This window comes from Callospermophilus lateralis, chromosome 3, assembly GCF_048772815.1.
Source record: "Callospermophilus lateralis isolate mCalLat2 chromosome 3, mCalLat2.hap1, whole genome shotgun sequence".
Lineage (NCBI taxonomy): Eukaryota > Metazoa > Chordata > Mammalia > Rodentia > Sciuridae > Callospermophilus > Callospermophilus lateralis.
In genome coordinates, this window is record NC_135307.1 from 14,509,711 (window position 1) to 14,532,652 (window position 22,942).

The 22,942-nt window shown below is 53.9% G+C and overlaps 1 protein-coding gene and 1 pseudogene across 1 annotated transcript in view; one reads left to right on the forward strand and one right to left on the reverse strand.

Moving 5' to 3' along the window:
- The window catches only part of Ccdc88c (coiled-coil and HOOK domain protein 88C), a 115,082-nt gene that overhangs the window by 3,768 nt on the left and 88,372 nt on the right, over positions 1-22,942 (forward strand). Inside the window, exon 3 of the mRNA XM_076849749.2 lies at positions 5,229-5,337. Coding sequence (XP_076705864.2) covers positions 5,229-5,337 — 109 coding nt within the window. The remainder of the gene's footprint in view (positions 1-5,228; positions 5,338-22,942) is intronic.
- LOC143393634 (large ribosomal subunit protein uL1 pseudogene) lies at positions 8,681-9,329 on the reverse strand (annotated as a pseudogene).

A 22,942-nucleotide genomic window follows, 5' to 3' on the forward strand; every position in this document is an offset into this window, starting at 1 on the left:
GAAGTGGCAGAGCAGTTTTGCTGGCTGGGTTGCACAGGGGGTGGCAGATAAGAGGCTGTTACCTAACACTCGGGAGCCATCTGGAGGCTGGTTAAAGGTGGGGTCACGTGACCGCACCTGGCCATTGTCTCTGGCAACCCTAGAAGGCTGTGGTAGTAGTCTCTTGGCCCTGTCCTCCTGGTGACATCAGTGTCACCTAGAAGCAGGAAAGCCCTCTGGGCTCAGCTTTCAGGGGAGGCCCAGGTACAGGAAAGTTCCTAAAGGAGAGTGTGACATTCAGTGGCCTGGCAGGGGATGCCCTGGAGAGCCTGTGACTAGGTCCTAAGTAAGCACCTTCTGTGGGCAAGGATGGATTCACTTTGGATATGGTTTGGATTCTTTTGTAGGAAATTGCTTTAGAGCCTTGACCTTAGCGTCCAGCAGATGAATTCGTATCGTTATCCTGCCATTACTGGTTTTGTTAGGTTGGACAAATTACTCTAACCTTCTGAGTCTCAGTTTCCTGATTAGTGATAAAGGGGTGATAGACGATAGGTTGATGCATGCATAAATGTCTGATGGCAGATGTCAGTCACTGTGGTCCTCAGGAGGCCGGGAGCTTGGTTTGTGCGCATGTGCTCATCTGTGCCCCTGTGCAGCGTTGCCATAAGGGGAGGTGCTGATGGTTTGGATGTCTAGTGCAGTGGGAAACTGGGGGCTCAGGCCGGGAGCTTGTGCCCCCACGTGGGGGGCAGTAAATTCAATTTTTTGTTCAGGTTCCTTTCTGACTCTTTGTGCTAGCTGCAAAATTCAGGGTAATATATTAATCATTCGGAGGTTGGAAGCATCCTTAGGCCAATGAGGAGTTTCTTCAGCTTCTAAAAAGCATTTAAAGGCTAATATCCGCCCCCAGTGCCTCCCAGAGGAGTTCATATTCCCATTTTGCAGATGCAGAAGCCGAGGATAAAAGGGCAAATACCTGTTGAGTGAATGAGTTTGTGTTGTGCAAAAATGGTGGAGCAAAAAGGTTTTTCCTTGGGAGTGAATGTAAGCAATCCTCCCACCCCTTTTATTTTCCATGGTGCTGGGGATGGAGCCCAGGGCCTCCTCAAGTGCTCTACCACTGAGCTACATCCCGGCCCAGTAATTTCCTTTTTTGGTTGCAGCACATAAATAACAATCCTCAAGAGGGCTTTGAGTCCTTAAAAATTACATAAAAAGTTTATGCCCACTGTAGGAGAATAGGAGCATACAGAAGAGCAGAGTAAAAATCATCTGGTTCCTCCCAGATGTTGTGTAAAGTGTGGATTGTTTTTTTTATGCATATGGGCACATGCTACATCTTTTTTTTTTTTTTTAAACCTGTGATATACTGCAAACATCTCTCTATTGGAAATCCATAGTTTCTTCTTTTTTTTTAAAAAACAATTTTTTAAAAAAATTGGTTCTACTTAGTTATACATGACAGCAGAATGTGTTTCAATTCGTTGTACACAGATAGAGCACAACATTTCAATTCTCTGGTTACACACAATGTAGAGTCACACCATTTGTGCAGTCATACTTGTACCTAGGGTAATGATGTCCTCTCATTCCACCATCTTTCCTGCCCCATGACCCCTCCTCTCCCCACCCTCCCCTTTGCCCAATCCAGACTTTAACCATTCGATTTTTTATACCTTTATTTTGTTTATATGTGGTGTTGAGAATTGAACCCAGGGCCTCACACATACTAGGCAAGCACTCTACCACTGAGCCACAACCCCAGCCCCCACAATTTTTATCTATTTATTTAATTTGTCACACATGACGGCAGAATGCATTTCAATTCATAATACACATATAGAGTACGAATTTTCATGTCTCTGGTTGTTCACAAAGTAGAGTCACGTCATTTGTGTCTTCATTTATGTACTTCGGGTGATGATGTCCCTGTCATTCCACTGTCTCCTCCATTCCCCTCCCTCCCCTTTGCCCTATCTGAAGGTCCTCCACTCCTCCCATGCTCCCCAACCCCATCCCCATCATGGATCAGCATCCACATATCAGAGAAAATATTCGGCCTTTGTTTTTTGGGATTGACTTACTTCACTTTGCAGAATATTCTCCAGCTCCATCCATTTACCTATAAGTGCCATGATTTTATCCTCTTTTAATGCTGAGTAGTATTCCATTGTGTATATATACCACAATTTCTTTATCCATTCATCTATTGAAGGGCATCTGGATTGGTTCCACGATTTAGCTATTGTGACTTGTGCTGCTGTAAACAGTGATGTGGCTGCGTCACTATACTATTCTGTTTTTAAGTATTTTGGGTATAAATTGAGGAGTGGGATAGTTGGGTCAAATGGTGGTTCCATTCCAAGTTTTCCAAGGAATCTCCATACTGCTTTCCATATTGGTTGCACCAATTTGCAGTCCCACCAGCAGTGTGAGTGTGCCTTTTTCCCCACATCCACGCCAACACTGTTTTTTTTTTTTTGGTACTCAACCACTGAGCCCCATCCCCAGCCCTATTTTGTATTTTATTTAGAGACAGGGTCTCACTGAGTTGCTTAGTGCCTTGCTGTTGCTGAGGCTGGCTTTGAACTCCCTGAGCCGCTGGGATTACAGGCCTGCACCACTGCACCTGACTCCCCACAGTTTTTTGACTCAGCTTAAATTTGGGAAGTCTCTTGAATGTTTCCAAAACTTAGACACTGGCTTTCCCTAAGGAGGGGACAAGGTTGCTGTAATCCTAAATTCTAACCCTCTTTTAGAGTCTAGCAAGAGTTGACTTCCTTTTTTCTAGTTAGAAATTTTTATGCAATTGAGGGCCTGGGGGCCCCACACCTTGAACTTGGAACTCCCCAACATTGGACCAGCTGCCCCACGGATGTGTCTCTTTCCTGTCCTCTGAGGTCCTCTTGCAGCACTAGGGTTTTTATGTCCTGGGGCCGTGGTGTAAAAGATCTCTGCTTAGTTAGTGGCAGCTTTTGGGGGCATGGTGCGGTAGCTATGACCTGATTTTCCTGGCATAGAAGCCCAGTCCAGACTGGCCACCAGCCGTGGCTTCATGGAATGCTGTCCTTCAGGGTTGGAAGGATCCTGTGGCCATTTTGCAGATGAGCACACTGAGGCCCAGAGAATTGTGGCCGGCCTTGGAGCCTGGACTGCAATCTGTGCCTCTGGCTCCCACTTTTTGCAGCCCAGAGAGGTGGGAGTTGTGGGGGTACTGGGGGGGGGGGTGGAACCCGGCTTCCTTCACCGGGGTGGAGCCTTTGGTCTTCATTTGTTTCCTTATAACCTCTCTTCACCCGAGAGCTTTAGTTAAATGAGGGAGTACTAATGATCACAGTAATTAGTCTAATTAGTCATACAGCAAATGTCAGGGTTCCCTTGGAATGTTGTTTCAATTAGTTCTTTCTTCCCAGAATTGGGGAGAACGAAAGCAGGGACGGTCTGAGGCAGCCGTGGTGTGATGTGAGGGACACCTGGGTCCCTGGCCCTGGATGCTCACAGTGCCTTTGCCCGCATGGAGGATTTGTGCAGTGAATGCCGAGCTTTGGGCCCTGGCACTCTGGGGTGGCCCTGTCTGCCTTACACGGATCTGGTACTGCAGTAGCGGTATGGCAGTAAAAGCCCTGCTTGCTCTCTGAGCGCTGCTCTGTTAAGCAGCATGTTGTCACTATGGAATTGCTTCTCCTCTCTTAAGGTAGCTACAGTCAAGGGAGGAGAATTGCACCTGGAAGAAAAATTATTTTGAAATGCTAGAACACTCTGTAGCTGAAATGCCTTTGTGGTTAAATTCTGAATGCCACCTCTTTTCCTAAATTAATTTCAATGGAACTGTAAACCTTTATTTTCTCTGTAATGAATGGCTCTAGGAGAAACGTGGAACATGTAAATGACTTGGCCAGACTCCATCACTGTGAAGGGACAATGACAATTAGAAAGAGGTCTTCTGGTTGCCTCAGTGTGGCTGTTTTAGCAGATATGGTATGACTGCTGAATAAGTCCATGGCTGGTTATGGCACGTGAAGGGTTTGCACACTCTGGACACTGCTGAGACGCACCGTGTATATGTCAAATATTTACTTAAAGGTTGAACTTTAAACAGCTTGTGTTACAAAAAAGCATTGTACTTCCAATGACATTTGACATGATGTTGATGTGTAGGGTTTTTTTCCTTCTGTTCCTCAACTTTCCATTAATTGCTGGCTTTAAAGGAGTCAGTCGGCTTGAGACTCTCTTCCTGGGCTCCCCACACCAGCCCCCAGGAGGCCCTGCGTTTTTATCAGTGTGTGTGGATGACAGGTGAAACCCCACAGGCGGGCTTTGAGTTAGATGTCAGTCCTTGGAGGTGTCTTGGGACAGGGACTGGAGGGGAAGCCTTTGTCAGGAAAAGCAGGGCAGCTGAGGAAGGTGGGCGCTGAATCTGGCCCCTAGACCGAGCCGTTGGCCGACACAGAGGCCCTGCACGTAGATGGGAGAGATTCCAGATCACGGGGTGTAGCCTTCCAGCTCGGTCCTGGCCAGACCTCCCCTCTGCCTGAGGTTGGAAAACAGACGACTCTTGGGGGGTCCCCACAGGGGTGACTTGCCTCCTAGCGTTTCTCATGGGTGCGCTGTACACTGTGCGGTGCCATAGCTGGGTATATCAGTTTCTAGACATAATCATGTCTTATTTTTCTTGATATTTCACTTACTTTGCTTAGTTTTTATTTTATTCATTTTTGGCACTGGAGATTAAACCCCAGGGCACTTTACCACTGAGCTGCATGCCCAGCCCTCTTTATATTCTATTTTGAGGGGCAGGGTCTTGCTGAGTTGCTGAGGGTCTCCCTAAGTTGGTGAGGCTGGCTTTGAACTTAGGATCTTCCTGCTGTGGCCTCTCATGTTGACGGGATTCCAGGCGTGTGCCACGGGGCCCAGCATAGGTTATTGATCTTTATACAGTGTGACAGTGGGTCTGCACTGACGTGTGACTGTCCTTACGGTGCCAATGACAGCAGGGATGGAAGCAGCCTTGATGAGGGCCTTGGCGGCCCAGTGCCTGGGTGGGCAGTGGCAAGGGGGGCTCTCCCCGAGTCCTGGCTTGGCCCTGGCAGTTAGGATTTGACTTGAACTGCACTGTCACAACCTCATAGTCAACAGGGCCCAACGAGGCTCAGGGGACTAGAGGACTGAAGAGTGGTCGAGACTGGGGAAGGAAGTGTGACCCGGGCCAGGAGGTGCGATTTCCACTGTCCTGTCTCTTCCCACAGAGACCCCCGGCCAACCAATCAGCGCATCAACAGGCACGTCAACCACGACGTGAACCTTCGCATCCAGAACCTGACCATCCTGGTGAGAAGCATCAAGACCTACTACCAGGTAGGGCGGGCCTCCTGGAGCTCCTCCCGTGGGAAGCCCAAGGCAGTGGTGGCCTTGGGCAGCTGCTTGCTGAGCCCTCCTGCGGGTGTTGTGGGAGGGTGAGCTGCTGCCCGGCTTGACGCAGCGCAGCGGGTGGGTTCGCGCCCCTTACTGTGAAGGCCCAGGGAGCCTCGGTCTTCAGCTTGGGAACTTGCCGGAAGGGGATTATGTCCGTGCACCTGGCTCTGTGACTCTTAGAGGAACCATACAAGGGTGGACGGGGAGAAGGGACCACGTTTGGGCTGTGCAGGGGCCAGGAAGGGGGCCGGTGTATCTCCAGGTGGCCAGCTGGGGCGCCAGGCTTCGGAGAAAGGCGTTTCCCGAGGCCCCTGGGTCTGATCAGCGTGCTTGAGGGGTGAGACAGGCTGACGGAGGGTCTGCCCCAGGCTTCGGAGGGCCAGCCGAGAACCTGTGACCAAGTACGTGATCTCGGCATGGCTGGCAGCGATGGGAAGTGGACTGCAGCCGTGGACCTCGGGACCCTGGTTTTGGAGCCTTTTCTTAGCCATGACACTCTCTTCCCTGTGTGATTTTTCTTGAGGCCCCAGGTGAAGGGGTAGTCACTCTGGTTGTCTTGGGGGTTGGGGGACCAAGTGCTTTCTGCTCAGTCACAGTGGCCTCTTCTCCTAGGACCCCAGGGAAATGGTATGAGAACCTCAGCTCAAGAACAAGCCTCTGACAGATTCATGCCAGGTTTCAGCATGTCCAGGGCCAGCCCTGCTCTGAGACCTGTTCCTAGCACTCAGCTCCTGGAGCATCACCTTGGGAGCTTCGAACCAGTCTGTCCTTTAGTTACAGAGGACTGAGGAGGAGACTGGGGCTCAGCGGGGAGGCCCCAGAGTTCATTCTGGAACCAAAGGGGTTTGTTTCCTTATCCGTGGGAGCCGTGTTCTGGCTAGGCATGTGGTAGGCAGGGGCATCGCAGCTTAGGCCTCCCTGTGCCCACTGGGCAAAGGCGATTGTAACTTGGCATCTGGGGCAAGGGCTCTGGGGGCTGCACTGGCGTCCAGCAGGTACTCGGGGCGTGGCCCTGGGTGCAGGTGCTGTGTGTGGGGAGCAGGCCCTCCTGGTGCTGTGCCAGGTGCCTGAGAGCAGATGGTGCTGAGGTTCAGGAGAGGAGACCCCAGTCCAGCCTGGGGGTGGAGGGAGGTCGGGAGTGCTTCTTGGAGGAGGTGACACCTGAGATAGACTTTGTGGGCGACTGAGTTTCTGGGTTCAGAGGGTCATGGGAAGGAGAGAGCAGGGCAGGGTGTGTGGGTAGGAGCCAGGAGGTGCAGGAGCATCCTGTTCTGATGCTGTCAGCATTTTCTGGCTACTTGGATGAAGGCTGCTTATCAAATTTCAGATGAGCTGGCCTCAGTGGTGCATGCCTATAATCCCAGCAACTTGGGAGGCAGGAGGATTGAGAATTCAAACCTAGCCTCAGCAACTTAGCAAGGCTGTAACAACTCAGCAAGACCCTGCCTCTCAAAAATATGAGAAAGGGCTGGGGATTTTGCTTGGTGTTTAAGCGCCCCTGGGTTCAATCCCTGGTTCCAAAAAAAACCCATTTTTTTCAGGTGACTCAAAGCTGGGCAGGATGTGGACATGAGAGAGACGTGAAGTCAGGGTACAGAAGGGGCTGCAGGGCTGGCCAGAGCCAGCGGCACACTCTAGTAGGCGCTCTCTGGCCCAGGTGTGCCTGGTAGGGGGAAGTGTCTCCTCCAGCAGCTGTGCAGTGCTCAGGCAGAGGTGGGGTGTCCGCAGCCCTCCGAGAACCGTGTGGAGTGCCCAGCTCTTGCGCAGCTCAGGCCATCCCGGTGCTGTGCAGGCCTCATGCTGTTGGTGGCCAGCTGCTCTGAGGTCCAGGTTTGGGCTGGACCCAGGGCAGATAGTGTCTGTTTGAGAGGCAGTTTGCTGCTCTTGGTGCTGTGTAGAGCCGCAGAAGATGTGAAATGATCCCATGAAGGAAGCAAAGGCCAGTCCAGACTTGGGCCCAGAAGGACTGGGAAGTGAGAGAGAGGACCCTGCGCCCTAGTTCTCCTCCCTCTGCCCTAGTGGCTATTTGAGGGTAGGGCTGGTGTGTGTGTGTGTTGGCAAAGGGCAGCCCAAGTGGTCACTTCCTCCCAGCCTGCTCACTTGGAGAAGCCCAACCCGGCAAGACGCGCGTGTTCAGGGCCCTGTGCGTTCAGAGTGGACAGTGTTCTGCTGTGTATCTTTTCTTTCCGATTTATGGCAAAATAAAGTTCAGTTCTCATGGTGGAAGTTGCACGTCCTCTTTATGAACAGCTTGGAAAATAAGTGGCCAGAAATCCAAACCCCGCCCCGAGCCCACCCCTGTTCCTGGGAGACCATCGCTGTGACCGTTTTTTAGTGCTTCCTCTCAGTTCTCGAGTGAATGGTTTTTGTTTTATGTCATTGTGGCCCTGCCATATGTACAGTTGCATATCCTGCCATTCCCCCGTCCCCCTGACCTGGCGTGACTGCGCAGGGGAATACCACAGACACTTCCCAGAGGGCCGCTTAGCCTCCCCAGTGGAAGGTGGAATGCCTGGGAGGGGTGGGTGGGGGAGAGGTTGCCCCAGTGGGTAGGGCTCCCCTTTGGGAGCTTTTTGGCAGACACATTCTGCCACCTGCCCTGGGTCTTGTCCTGCAGGAGACTGTTCTACTCCCTGCTCTTACTTCCTTTTCTGCAGCCCAGTAGAGGAGGGGCCATTGGAAAGGTGGGGTCTCTCCTGAAGAACATGGGCTTCTTTTGCAAGAAAGCTGAACTTGACCTCTGACAGTCTGCTGAAACAAAGGGCTCTTGCCATTTTTCTGGGGTGTAGGGCAGTGTGGCTGGGACCCTGAGGACCACCAATAAGCCCAGTCTCACTCCTCCACCTGACCTGCTGCCCTGGGCTCTGCTGGGGTCAGGGCTCTGGAATTTGCATTTTTGAATGCTCCCTAGCTGCTGCACAGGACAGCTGCTCAGTGGGCTAGAGCGGTGGTTCCAGCCAGCCGGGGCCTTGTTAGAAGTGCAGGTCTTTAGGCCTCACACCTGCCGTGGAGGTCAGGAGTCTCTGTTTTTATCAAGCCCCAGGTGATAAGCACCCCCACACCTGGTCAGAGCATTACTAATGAGTCTCAGTCACTTCTAGCCCAACCTCCTGTGGCAGAGCGAGCTCAGTTCTCCAGGGGACTCTTCTCCATCACCTACACATCTCTGGTTCCTGGATGGGAAGGCCCGGTCCCACCAGCCATCTGAGGAGGGAAGGGAAAGGAAGGGCATGAGAGGGAGCTTTCTTTTTTCTTTTCTTTCTTTTTTTTTTTTTTTTTTTAAGGGATGGTAGCACTAGGATTTATTAAGATGTGCCTTAATACAGGCGCTGGGGCTTGCCCTTGGTGCTCTTGATGTGTAAAGCCCGGACATTCTGCCAATTCTTCTTGAGCAATGACACCAGGAAGTTGACAGCCAGGTGGATGTTATACACAAGCTCATCATCTGTCATCTTCACATGACCGACAGCAACAGCCGGACATAGCACCTTCTTCATCTGAAACTTGATTGTGGATTTCACCTCATCAACTTTGGCCACCATGTTTTCATTGTGTGTCAGCAGGGAAGGGAATTTACCAGCCTATTTAGGCCTGGACCCAGGATTTGAGGACTCTGCTTTATCAAAGACTCTGAGGCCAAAAAGGCATCATTACTTCTTGGGCAGCTTCTTGACCAACTTCTTATTGTTGAGCTTCTTCAATGCCTCCATGTCCATGTGGGGGGATGTCCTGCTGGTCCCCCAGGACACACACAGAGGACTTAGGGCGGGGAGTGGGCTTAAGCCTGACGGTGCCCGAGAAGCGCTGTCCTTCTGGGGATCATAGTTCTTCAAGCTGATCTGCAGCTCCACCATTTCCAGAAACTTGCGATGGCTCCCGCACAGGACTTCCCGCACCGCCTCGTACAGGGTGTCGCCAGAGACTTTGCTGCTCATGGTTGCTCGCGCCGCAGTAACAGAAAGAGCAAGAGGGAGCTTTCTGAAGCTGGCCAGGCAGGTGTGTGTGTGTGTGTGGGGGGGGCAGCAGCTCCAGGACAAACATCAGGCAGGACTGAGGATGAGAGGCCTTGAGGGAGGGCAGGCTGGCCGGACGTCTGGCTGCCCCGCCCGGCTTGCTCTCCATGCCCAGCTGCGCGTTTTCATCTGACCTTTTTCTGAGTTTAGATTCGTTTCCCTCTGAACCTCGAATAATTACCTTAACGTGGCTTCACTTGAGAGCAGAGCCAGTCAGGAACCCACCCCTCTCCCGGTGTCCCCCCACCATGCCCGGTTCTGGGCACCACCCTCTGGCTCCTCCTCTGTCGTTAATCTGGTGGCGTCCAGTTCACGTGTTACGCTGTTGCTGTATGTACCTGTGTTTGCACACGTTTACACGCACATGTTTACACGTGCACATGGATCGTGCTTTGCATTGTGTGATTTTTGTTTTCCTGTAGGGCTGGGAGGGAACCCAGGGCCACACCCCGAGCCACACTTTAGGCAAACTTCCATAAATGGTAGTGGGCTGCCTTGATGCCCCCCACCAGCCGTGGTTTTGACGTTGGCCGGCCTTCCTTGCCAGTCCACATGGGCGACTGCCATAGATGAGGTTTGTCTTGGGAAATGTGTGCGCTCAGTTTAAAGATTGAAGACCTTTGTCAAGAGGAAGAATGGAAGGAAGTGTGCCTTGACATTGTTGGTGGGAACGCTGTGCGGGGAGGGTTTTAGGCGTGTGCTCCCTGGCTGCTGTGAGCCAGGGATGGCAGGGGGACCTAGTCCAGGAGCCCTGCTGCCGCCCGGGCAGAACCAGCTTCAGGAATAATGCAGAGTGATGAGTTGGCAGAGGGGAAGTGGCCTTCTTCTCTCTGGTGGCAAAGGTTACTGAGGAGGACCTCGCCTTGATTTTGTGGCTTGTGTCACCGTTCTGAGGAAATTAAAGATGGTGTTTCTGATTATACAAATGTTTTCTTACTGAAGCTTAGGACATGTGAAGGAAATTAAGTCCGCTCTCTGGCTGGGAGGGGAACCCTGGTTAGCTTTCATCCTCCCGCCTTTTCCTGCTGGGGGGCACGTGTTCCCGAGGGTGGTCGCAGCACTCAGCGTCTCCAGCCCCCTTTTACCTCCCTGCTGTTAACGTCCTTCTGTAATGTGAATTTCAGTGTCTGCGTGGTATTTTTCATGTGGCTGTTCCATTCGCATCTGTACGAGTTGATTCTGTTTCCGAGTTATGGACAGGGCCACCGCGAACTTGCCGGACACACCAGGGCACACGGTGTCCCCGCCAGTGCTTATGTTTCCGGGGTGAACCCCTGGCTGGGAGCTCCCGGGTCAGAGGGCGTGCGGGCTTGGAGGCCCTCTGCCCCTCCTTGTCCCCGCGCCTTTCTGTTTGTCTTTTCTCTTTCTGGGCTGGTTGCCGCCGGCCCCTGCAGGGTTGAGGGGCATTTGTTAAGATGAGTGTTCACTGTTCTTGTCCTGCCCCAGCCCCAGGACCTGAGGTATTTCTTGATTTGTTTCTTTTTGTTTTGTTTTTGTGAATCTGGGGCAGCCTGCACGCTAGGCAAGTGCTCTGCCCTTGAGCTACACCCCAGTTGGATTTTTGCCAACTTGGGTGAACCTCCTTTGAGGGAGGGAGCCCTGGACACTGTTCTGGGATCTCTGTAGCAGGGCTGCTGGAGGGTGGAGACACCGGTGGTCAGGAACTGGCTGTGCTGGGTGGTCCAGCCCCAGGCCTGGGTTCTGTCCCCTGTGGGCAGTGGCCCCTTGTCTGCCCATGGACACAACAGATAGGCTCTTCTGTGGCTTCCGTGCCATGGGGAGGTGACCTGGAGGCCAGGTCTGAGGCCCCGTTCCCTCACTGGTATGTGCAGAGTGATAAAATGCAGGGTGCGGAAGCTCTGGGGGGTGTGACTGGCTGCACCTCCTGATTCTTTTCTTCCTGTCTCTCCTGGTTCTGAAGACTGCCCTCCAGGCCTGGGGTGCCCCATCCTGTGAGGTTGGAGACGGGCCAGGCAAACCGACAGCTGTGACTCGTGTGTGGCATCCCATCTCGGAAAGGGCCAAGGACCCTGGAGAGCTTTCTCTTGGGGGTGATGCTGACCTGCACCTTGAGGGGGCCAGACTGGAGGGGGTGTCCCTCGAAGTGAAGTGGCATTGGAAAGCTTTAGGGATGTGAAGCAGCCTGGAGGTTGGGGGTCTGTGGGGGGCTGGAGGATGAGACCACCAGAGGCAAGGCGCTGGGTGCCAGCTAGTGCATCTCAACTGCTGGATCCCAGAGTCCTTGAGAATTTTATTAACTCATTCATTCATTCATTCATTCATTCGGTTCTGGGGGCCGAACCTAGGACCTCTGACATGCTGCCAAGTACTCCCCCATTGAGCTACATCCCCAGCCCAGAAGAAGTTTTAAAAGGCAATGATGAAGACAAAACTTTGGCACCCTCCATGTGGCGAAGGGGCGGCCTTGGGAGGACCTGGGGATTTGGGGCCTCATGGGACCTGGGTAGAGGCAGGAGCCGAAGAGACAAGGCCCTTTTCCACCCTTGACAAAAGGTGTCTTCTTCCTGCTCTGCCTTGTCAGACCCTAGTGCTTGGGTTTTTTTTTGGGGGGGGGGGTACTAGGGATGAAACTCGGGCATTTTTACCATTGCACTATATCCCCAACCTTTTAAAATTAATTAATTCTTTTATTTTTGAGACAGGGTCTTGATTAGTTGCTGAGGCTGGTCCTGAAGTTGCCATCCTCCTGCCTCAGCCTCCCAAGTCAAGTCACTGGCATGTGCCACAGGCCTGGCATCCTAGCACCTATTTTATGAGCTCAGTGGTCCAGCTGACGGCCAGGGGTGGAGCAAACAGGGGCCAAGGACCCTTGGTGGTTTGCATCATTCCCAGACCTCCTGGGAGGCAGGATTTGTTTCTGCAAGATGTGACACTGCCAGTTGCATCCTTGCCTGCCCTCACTTCTTCCTGCGTCCTTAGGAGGAAGCTGCTGGCCCCATGTTACAGCTTAGGAAACAGACCTGCAGTGTTAGGTGGCCCCAGGAAGCTGCACGTCAGTTGGGTTGTCGGCTGCTTGGAGAAACTTCTTTCTACACGCCAAGCCTGTAGAGTGGGTGCAGGGAGATGGTTTACCCTGGGTGGGACCCACTGTCCTGGGAGAGTTGGGGACCCTCACCACAGTGGGGAGGGCCTGATCTTAAGCCAGAAGCCACATGTGTGGGGCTGGGTGTGGGTGGGCCCTCTGCTCAGGTTCCCCCTCTGCTGAAGTTCTCAACAGCCTGTAGCCCCAGAGGAAGGGCCTGGGTTGCTACAGGCACCGCTGAAACCAGCACTTCCGGGGTTGGAGTTGGGAGGAGGGAGCAGGAGGGAGCTGCAGCCTCAGCCTTCACCCCCAGCAGCAGGAAGCTGAGAATCAGGGCTAATTGCAGCAGGTGGGGAGGGGTGAAAGGTGGGTCTGATGCAATTAGCAGAGTTGGCGCTCTGCCAGAGCCACAGAGGCTTAAAGGCAAGGATCTGGAGAGAGAGTGTGTGAGTGTGCGTATGAGGGTGCCGGCACGCCTGTGTGTGCACACGTGCGAGATCAGACATCTGCCTGGCTCCTCTTCTGCCCTGTGAGCTGCCCTTGCCCTCACAGGTGGGAAACAGCCCTGGGCAAGGGTATCCTGCTTTTTGCTTCCAGGTGTTGGGGTCCAGTGGGCCCCTGTGGCAGCTGCTCACTCCAGGGCTCTGCACAGACCTAACTCTTGGCCAAGGATGCAGCCTCCAGCATGGCCCAAAGCCCTGCCTGTCCCCTTACTGGGCTTCTCCCCAGGCTTCTCTGCTTCCTCTGAAGAGCACTTCCTTCCAGAACCGCTTCTGGTACATGTTCTCTCCCCCATGAAGTGCTGGCTTCCCACTGTACGCTCAGGCTTTCTCTGAATTCGCAACCGTTCTTGGACCCCGTCATGGGAGGTGCCCAGGAGGGAGCCCAGAGCCCATGGGGATGTGGAACAGTGGTCACCCCATCATAGGAGGTGAGGTCTGAGCGTGCGCTGCCCGCAGAATTATGGCTAAATCCATGAGCGTCTGCCCTCCAAAGCCAAGAGTGGACCGAGCTACTGATCTGTGGTGCTCCCTGTCCAGCTCACGGTGAGGACGGTGGCCAAGTGTTCAGGGGCGTGAGGGTCAAGACACGCTGGGCTGAGTGATGGTTAGAAATAACTTACTCGAGAGTGGATGATGGGGCCCTAAAAACCAGAGGAAGTGGTCAGAGGTGTCAGTTCCTTTTGTAACAGAAAGGAGGGAAATGGGATTTCTCAAGGTTTTAAAACAAAAAAGAAAGATTCTCTCCTGTGCCTTGAGTCCGGGCGTTCGGTGCCAAGAGCGTCATGTTTGATGTTCTAACTGGCTTGTCGGCGGGCGTCTCGGGAGGACTTGCCCAGGCAAGCTGGGCAGCTCGTGAAGCCGGCTGCGTGGCGCGTGTCCAGGGCTAATAACAGTTTTTGTTATTCAACTGTTCTTTTTGGAAAGGTGGAGATTTTTTGCCCCTTTGCCATGGCATTCAGGGGTTGGTCCTTCCCAAGATTATTTCAGATTTATTTTTCTAGGAGTGAGAATGGGAAGTTGTCTTAATTCGGCGGGTTTAGCCAGGATGTGGAGAGGTTGAGCTGGCCACACCCTGAACCCCAGTCTGAGTTTACTGGGGAGTCTTGGGGGGCCTAGAGGTTTCAGATAGGTGAAGAGAGAGGCTTCCAGGTATATACTGCAGAGGGTCTTTTTTTTGGGGGCGGGGGGAGTACCAGGGATTGAACTCAGTGGCACTCAACCACTGAGTCACGTCCCTAGCTGTGTTTTGTATTTAGAGGCAGGGTCTCACTGAGTTGCTTAGCACTTTGCTTTTTGCTAAGGCTGGCTTTGAACTCGTGATCCTCCTGCCTTAGGTTCCTGAGCCGCTGGGATTAGAGGTGTGCATGTGGCTGCTGGGGGTCTTTTGGTGTGCCCCTGGGTTTCAGCAGGTTAAGGGGTGAGGCTGGTGGTGTAAGTGTTGGGTGCTTTCTGAAGGCAGGTGGGGTGCCTGCAGCTTTGGAGAGAATGCCTCCTGTGTTCCCTGAGCTGCGTGGCCTGGGCTGCAGGGTGGAGGCAGGTGTGCTTCTCAGGAGAGGGTTTGAAGTTAGCCACCACCTGGAGACATGCATGGGCCGGCCCTATGGGGTGGCCTCTCTGGCTACTGGAAGGACAGGCAGGTGAAGTCAGAGGATGAAGGAAGATGGGAGGTGGGCGGGCAGCAGTGAGGGAGAGCTCTGCTGGGCACCACTGTGGTTCATTTAACTCACTCATGCCTTTAGAAACGCGTGTGTCACCGTTGCTGGCAGCGTGACTTAGGTACATCGTTGGCTTCGCCCGTATGTGAGTAATAATTACCTGTGGCTTGTGAGGCTCAAGTGAAGTCATAGGAGTTTCTGGAGGCAGAGAACCACAACAGCCATGACTCATCCTAGGCGACCCAGTCCCGGGCTCTGGTTGGCCTGTACCCTGCAGGTGGAGGACAGGAGGTGGGAGGCAGGAGATGCACATCCCAATAAATAGGCCAGGTGAGAAGAGCCGCTGTAAGCCGCACTGTCTGCAGAGACCGAGGTTGAGCCCTGGGTTCCTCTGAGCTCATCCTGGAGTTCATGGCCTTGGCCAGTCCCTTGTCTCAGGGTCCAGCATCCCCACGGAGGGTGCTTGAGGTTAAATAAGGCCAGGTGTCCTAGTGTGCTACAAGGAGCTGCCTGCAAGGCTGCTGCGGTGCCTGCAGCTCTGGCAGGGGGTGGTGATCAGGCGGGCTTCCGATGGTGATGGCGGGTGATCAAAGGGTCCTTCCAGGGATAATGCACTGGGATTCACTAGGATTAGCCGACTGAGTGCGCATGTGCCTGTGTCTTGCCTGCGTGGTCTGCTCTCTTAAGCTTGCTGCGTGCTGAGCAGCTTACACATTTTATCTTGTGGAAGAAAGCGTGCAGTTTTGTCTCCCACCAGCAACAAAACTTCCAAAAAAACAGGCACCGCATCTATTTTTATTTGTGTCTCCCTCCAGCGACATGGAAACGTGCCTGCCTTCAGTGTGTGTTAAAGACTTGATAATTAGCAATGTAAGCTGCCGTTCAGTGGAGTAAATAATTCAGAGTTACGTAGCTCCATTCAGGGAACTCAGCTGCCCTGGTCTGCGCAGAGATCCTGGCTCTGGGCTTCAGCGACCCTGCACAGGGCCCTGACTGGAATATTGGAAGGCGGGCCTGTCTTCTTCACAGGGTCCCTGGCCCAAGGTGGATGCAGGCTCTGTAGGGGTGACAAACCAGGCAGAGGTGCAGGGGTGCCCTGGAGCCTTTGAATCCCACCCCTGGGGCCTGCTGCTTTCACACCGACCTGCCGGCTTTTCATGTGCTGTTTGCTTTGTTGATGGGAATGCCATCTGTCAGGTACCGGGGAGGGGAGGCTCAATTCCTGGGGGGAGGAAATTAAATTGATTGTTTTCAACTTTGTCTAGCCAGCTTGGCTCCCCTGAGCTTTCTAAGGTCTAGGCTTAATGACCTTAGAATTAAAAAAAAAAAAAAAAAGTGCCTCCTTTCCACCTCATAATGAGACAGGCTCATCTGTTCCTGCAGCTGGTTAGGTGAGTGGGTGCCCTGTGAGCGAGGACCGTGGCCGATGCAGCTGGTTAGTTGAGTGGGCGCCCTGTGAGCGAGGACCGTGGCCGAGCCATCGTGGGCACTCTGGAGCAATTGGGGTGCTTCTGGTGCTCAGTTTTTTGTTTTTGTTTTTCCTGGGTGAGAGTCTATGGCATTCGAATTTTATAGGTGAGTTTACAGGATTGAATTTTTCTGGTGGAAGTGCCCCACATTGCCGATGTGTGTCCCAAGCTTGAGATCCCTGAGGAGGGAAGAGAATTGATGACAGACAGGCCATCCGCTCCTTCCCAGGGGGTCACAGGGAAGCCTGAGCCACTGGATGGCCCCCTGCTTTCTTGTTAAGCCTCCTCTCTTCTTTGGGGAAGTGAAATTTGCCCAGGCCACCTCTACCTCTTCTGCCCTCTGGGCCTGCACCCCAGGGGGCCTCAAGAATGCCTTCCCACCCAGCACTGGGCCAGCCAGCCCCTGCCTGCACAGCCCTGCAGGCTCCTCATTTCCTCTGCAGCAGCGAGTAGGAATCCCGCAGGACACTGGTGGGCAGGCACCCGCTCCAGGCTGTTGGCTCCTTTGTCCTGCGGGGTAGTAGCTGGACTCAGTTCCCTTGATTTTGACGGATCAGGGAGAGAGGTGCTCAGCAGGACTTGGCCGTGGGTGTGGGTGGAGCTGGGTTTTTGGCTGGACTCTGCCCACGCTCCTGCCTGTGCCGGCCTCCTGCCTGCCCCTTCCTTGGCCCGCTCTCTGGAGCCCTCACAGGCACTCTGCACCCAAGCTGTGGCTTCTGTAATCACCTCTGTCACTCCTCCCCGCCCACTTGCTTTCTCTGTGTCCCAAGGGCAGGAACTCTGGTGTAAGCTGAAGGACCTCCCCCTCCTTGCTGGCATTTTAGGGTTCCTGAAAGTGGCCCAGCTGGCCCAGAAGTCCCCAGCCAGGGCGATGTGCAGAGGCTGAGAGGCTGGACTCTCTAGTGGTCCTGCCTTGTACAGGGTCTTTATCAACCCTGAGGCTTGAAAGGGGGGTGATTTCTAAAGGCACAGCCGGGTGACAGGCCTTTTGATCGGGTTTTTTTTTTTTTTAGTTGTTGATGGACCTTTATTATTACTTTTTTGTGTATTTGTATGTGGTGCTGAGGAGGAACCTGGGGCCTCAGACGTGCTGTGCTACAACCCAGTCCCCTTTTGATCTTGTCAGAACTCAGACGGCATTCTTAATCAGAAAGTACCTGGAAATGTGACCAGTGAAGCCCTCCCCTCTCTCTGTTCCTGCCCTGCACTCCCTGTCCCCAGAGGTGACATGCCCACAACCGACCCGCGCCTCTGGATTTACTGGGTTGGAATTAGATAGGTACCTGTCAGTGCCAGGTCTGTTTGAATTCTCCCAGGTGCATCAGGAAGGGCAAGCTCAAGCCACCAGACATGGTCAGGTGGCCGGAAAAGGGTCAACTTTTGGGAGCAGTTTTCTTGGTGGCCCTGGTAGGTGGCTGCCACCCTGAGGGGTCCCAGAAGGTGAGAAGCAGCCAGAAGTCAGGAGGCCAAGTCATGATTTGGTGTTGAAACCCAAGTATATGTTCAGATTTGTCTGGAAGAGTTTAGAGCGTGCAAAGGGTGGCCGGTCTTTAAACCCCAGAGCACAGCCAAAATTTAAAAATAAGAAAAAAGAATTTAGTATGCTCAGAAAATTTAACTTTTGTACTTTAGGAAGCTGCCTGATTTTAGAAATCATTTCATTTTAAGAAGCAAGGAATCCAGAGAGTTATTGTTTGAAGGGTGCAGAGTTTCAGTTATATGACACGAAAAGATTTCTGGAGACAGGGTGGGGATGGCTGCCCCCGTTAGTGTGCTGGTGCAGAATGCCACTGCGCTGGCCCTTAGCAGAGGTTCAGGAGGGGAGTTTTGTGTAGTGTCTGAAGACCATAGGCTTTAGTGGGCTGCTGCTGGGGGTCTTTCTGTACCTTCCTCATTTGATCTCACCTTCAGAAGATGGCGTTTTTTCCCCATCTCAAAGCTGAGTGGGAAGCTCAGAGAACTGTGGTCCCCAGAACCTAGTCACAAAGCCCAGGATCTGAAACAGTGAGTGGCTGAGCCTGAGGACTGCCCTCGCCTGTTCCTTCTGGGGGCCCTGTTCCCTCTCTCTGCTTCTCATTGTGCAAGGGACCAGGCAGAGGAAGTAGGGTGTTTCCCCTGGTTCTCTGGACTTTGGAAATGGGGCTTTTCCTTTGCAGTGCTGGAGATTGAACCCAGGGGTGCTTTACCACTGGGCTGCACCCCAGCCCCTTTTTATTTGTATTTTGAGACAGGGGCTGGCTAAGTTGCTTAGGGCCTCCCTAAGTTGCTGAGGCTGGCTTTGAAGTGGCGATCCCCTTGCCTCAGCCTCCCAAGTTTGCTGGGGTCACAAGAGTGCATCACCATGCTCGGCCAAGACTTGTGACAGAGTGCACAGTACCTGGCATGTGACTTTGGTGCCACCATCAGGAGGACGTGAGGCTTCATGTGGGCTTTGCCTTCTGGGGTCCAGCAGCGCTGATGTGAAACGGCTGGGTAGGAAGCCCAGGGACCACCCTAGCCTTCTCAGGGTCTTAGTCTGCCCTGTGATGCTACCACGAGTACCTCAGACTGGGTTATTTATTAGCAATAGGAGTGTCTGGCTCCTGGTTCTGGAGGCTAGCAAGTCCAAGATCAGGGCACATCTGGTGAGCACCGCCTTTTGGCCTAACCTGGCAGAAGGCATCACTGGCGAGGGCAGAGGGGAAGGGGCCTGAATGCCTCCATTTGTCAGGCACCCACCTCCAGATGGTTGGGCCGCTCCTGTGATGACTGCATTCATCCAGACAGGACGGCGGAGCCCCCCTGGCCTCCTCTGCTCCTGCAGCCCCACCTCTCAACATGGTCACCTCGGCATTGAGCTTCCAGCACGTGAGCTCTGGGGGCCCGGTCAAGCCTGCACACTGCGTTCCAGCCGGAGGCGTCTGCAGGGAGGCTCTACTGAGTGCGGAGGCCCGAGCGGGAGCTTATGTTTTCTCCATTTATCAGGGAGCATGTGGCACGCTGTAGGTGTCACACCAAGGGAGATGGTCCCCGCCCTCTCAGGTCGATAACGAGATGGAGATGCCAGAAGCATACATTAACAGGATACGAGGTTTTTGTGGAGCATTTGGCTGTATGCCAGAGGCTGTGTTCAAATATTTTTTGAAGTGAAACGGGCATCTAATAGGAACGTCCATGGTGCTGCCCACACAGGACGGGAAGCCCTGCCCAGCCTGACCCCGCTTCGGGGACTGGTGGAGCAGAGTCAGCCAGCATTTCTTTCCTTTTCCTTTTTTATTTTTTAAAAGAAAAGCCTTTTCATGTGGAGGCGGCATGGGGATTTTTCCACATCGTAAGCCCCAGGAGCCAGCGTGTTCCTGTTGATGACGGATGGGCCTAGGATGCAGGGGCTTTTTTAGAAGTTCATGTTTAAATCAAACCAAGATTAACCTGTCGGATGCAGAAGCTTCCCTTTTTGCTTGAAGCCTCTTGGGTCTGCGTCAATGACCTCCGCCTTGAACTTGGAATCATATCCAGAGGAGTCCTTGGGGACTTCCCCCGGGGAGCCCTTGAGGGCTAGGAGGAGAGCAGAGGTGGTGACCCTTTGTTTCCCTTTTAGAGACTGGACTGGGCGAGAAGACGGAGGGGCCAGGCTTTCCTTCTCACCTCCCCTGCCTGGCTTGTGGAGGCCTCAGTTCACATGGCTGTGAGCTGCTGAGGCCCTAGGGCCCCGTCAGGGTGGAGGTGGAGGACAGGCGTGCACCCTGTGCACCTCGGCTATGCTTGGGCTGAGTGCTGGTCTGACAGCCAGACCTTGTGTCCTGTCTTGCTTGGGCTGGGCAGCCAGGAACCTGCTTGATTTTCTGCCTTCTGTTTATCACCTCAGTGTTCAGCGTGTGACTAAACCGTGCTTGAAAAGAGAGGACAGATGACCACTGACCGTCCTGCCACTTCAGCACATTCAAGTGTTTCATAGTTCACTGTCCTTCTGAGCCAGTGGCCCTTGCCTGGGAAGGGAATCTGTGGCTTTCGTGGGACAGCTGAGGGCTATTAATACTCGGGGAAGTCCTTTTGCCTGGTTCCACGGGGAGGAGCCGACAGCCGTCTCCCCGGAGTGCTTCTGAGTCACGGCCTGCTTTAGAACAGATTGCCGTGCGTCGCGTGTTCAGGCACTGAGGCCCTTTTTAAGTCATTTTCTGTATTCCACATGGGACTCTCTGCTTTCATGTGCATTTCTTGTTTACACATTAGTCTGGGGGTTTGTTGGCTGCAGCCAAGTTAAGCCCTGAGCAGCAGAAATGGTCATCCCTGATTTTCCAGTTGCTGAAGCTCACGTTGCCCAGGATCAGTGGGGTGCCAGCCGGGATCAAGAGCCTCTGTGGCAGACACCTTATCCTGGTCCCTGGCTGGCCTCAGGGTGCTCGAGGCCCAGAGGTCAGGGTCAGCTGTAAGTACTTGGGAGAGCTGGGCTAGCGCAGCCCAGAACTTCAAGGCCTGTCTCCTCACTTTACACAGGTGGTGGTGGGGTCGGCTGCAGCCACTCAGTAGTTAATGGCAGTGCTGTGGTTGGGGTACAGCCCAGTGGGACAGTGCCTGCGTGGCATCGATGCCCAGCACCACAGAGCAAATAAGACAAAACGAAAAATGTGCATCATGGAGCTGGACCCAGCTCCCACGTGACAGAGATGGCGGAAGTCTGGCCCTACGTTGGTTAGGGATCGCTTGACACCTGATTTTCTTCCTCTCGCGACATCCCTGGGGTTGGTGAATGTCCCAGTGTGTTTTCAAGACTCCAGTGTTAGTCCTGGGGCACTTAGGAGGTGAGTCCTGATGGTATGTGGCTCTGCTGTTTTGATGGCTCAAGTGTTAAAAGCTCCAAGGACTTGAGTTGCCCAGCGACCCCCAGCACATCTGCTTGGACCCTCCAGACCCGCAAAGCGAGGACTGCTCGGCTGGTCCGGGTGGTGCAGGGCGTCAGTGTTGTTCCTGAGCTTCTCTTTAGGTGACCGTGAGTGCAGCCAGGGCTGAGAACCCTGGTCCGGTCCAGCCTGCCCCTCACACAGCACCCGGAGAGCAGAACCAGGGGCCCGAGTGGCCTTCCTCTACCCATCATTGATTCCAAGGCAGCTGGTGACAGTGTCAGACCCGAGGTCACGACTCCTGTCCCTCAGGTGGCTTCCTTCCCTGCTTGCCTCATCTTCTGAGGCCACGGAGCATGCTACCTGCCAGGTCCTATGCCAGCGGGCAGGGAGTTCAGGCTTTTCAGTTTGCACCTGGCCGGAGATTGGGGGAGATGGAGCACGCAGGGGCTGCAGCCGTCAGCATCTTCGTGGGTGCAGCTTTGAGGGCCCAGGGTTCCTAGCGGAGGCTGCGTGGCCCAGGCTGGTCTTTGGAAGAAGACGCTGTGGGTGTGCTCATCGCCTGAGCAGTTGGCCAGACTTGTGAGGCCTGGGCCCCTGCTTTCTCTGCCTGCTCATCTGGGCACTGCATCCAGGGGAGTTGGAGGTCTGGGAGCTGAGGTGCGCAGGCCTGGCCTTGGTCACCTTGGCAACCAGCTACTGGCTTGTACGGGCCCCGTGTGATGTGTTCCTTGAGCTTCTCTCAGGTGAGTTCTCCTCTGAGGTTGATCACCATGTGGCATAAACACCTTCTGTTCAAAGCTTCAAGCACCCAGACAGAGGGTGGGTGCCGGGCTCTGTGATGAGGCCTCTGCAGAGCCCGACGTGCCGCCCGTCACTCCTCTCCTCTGGCTCCTCAGAAGGTCCTCCCTGCCTCAAGCACCTGCCCTGTGCCTGGCCACCCTGCAGCAGCTCTGAGAGAAACAACTTGCCCAAGGGAGCTCCGCCTCCAGCTCCAGAGCCGCAGCAGTCCCACCGCACAGTCCTCCGAGGAGAGCTGTGGCGTGGCCGGCTTTGTGCGAACGTGGTTCAGACCCGTGACTCATCTTTCTCCAGCTGTGGTCCTTGCGTTAGAGCTTTGCCTTGCATGTGTCCTGTGGGCTGGTTACTCCACATCTTTGGGTCACAGTCCCCATTTTTAAAATGGTAATCACAACAAACTGGGCTCAGGATAAATAAGTGGTGTGTTTAAAATTCCTACCAGGTGCCCGGCCCTCGGAGGGTGCCAGCAGTCTCCTGTGCAGCACTGGATCCAGAGGGTGGCCAGCCTGGCCTGTTATCATGGCCTCTGGCCACCGCCTCCGACAGAGCTGCCACAGTTGGCTCCAGGCCCCTGAGTTGGGTCCAGACTGGCTCACACCCATGACAGCAGAGTCCTGGGGTCGTCGGGGACTGGGCGAGTCCCCCTCCCATTTGACCAGTCACCTCCCGATCTTGTGGATCTCATGGAGGACCTGCCATGGCGGCTGCAGGGCTGGAGCACGTATGGATGGAGCCCTAGGTGACAATGTTAGTCAGCCACTACAGCAGGGTCACAAATCAAGGCGACGGAGCAGCTGTGAGCCCCTGAGGGTGCATGCCATGAGTGCCTGCTGCGTGCGTGCATTTGGCAACCCCCTTCAGCCTCTAGGTTCTGCAGGGGCCTGCTGCCTCTTTTTTTTTTTTTTTTGGCAGTGGGTACTGGGGATGGACGGGGGCCTCTCACGTGCTAGGCGAATGCTCTGCCACGGAGCTGCACCCCCCGCACTTTTTATTTTGAGACAGAGACTTGCTAAGTTGCCCAGACTGGCCTCAGACTTGTGATCCTCCTGCCTCAGCCTCCTGCGTAGCTCTGCATTTGCTTATTTTCTTCTCTCTCTCTCTCTCTCTCTCTCTCTCTCTCTCTCTCTGTCTCAGAGCATTTTAGTTAAACATGGTTGCTGGATTCATTTTGACAAAATCATGCACATGTGGAATTTGATTTCCACCCTGGCTCCCTGCTCCCCTTTCCTCCTCTTTCCTCTTCTTGC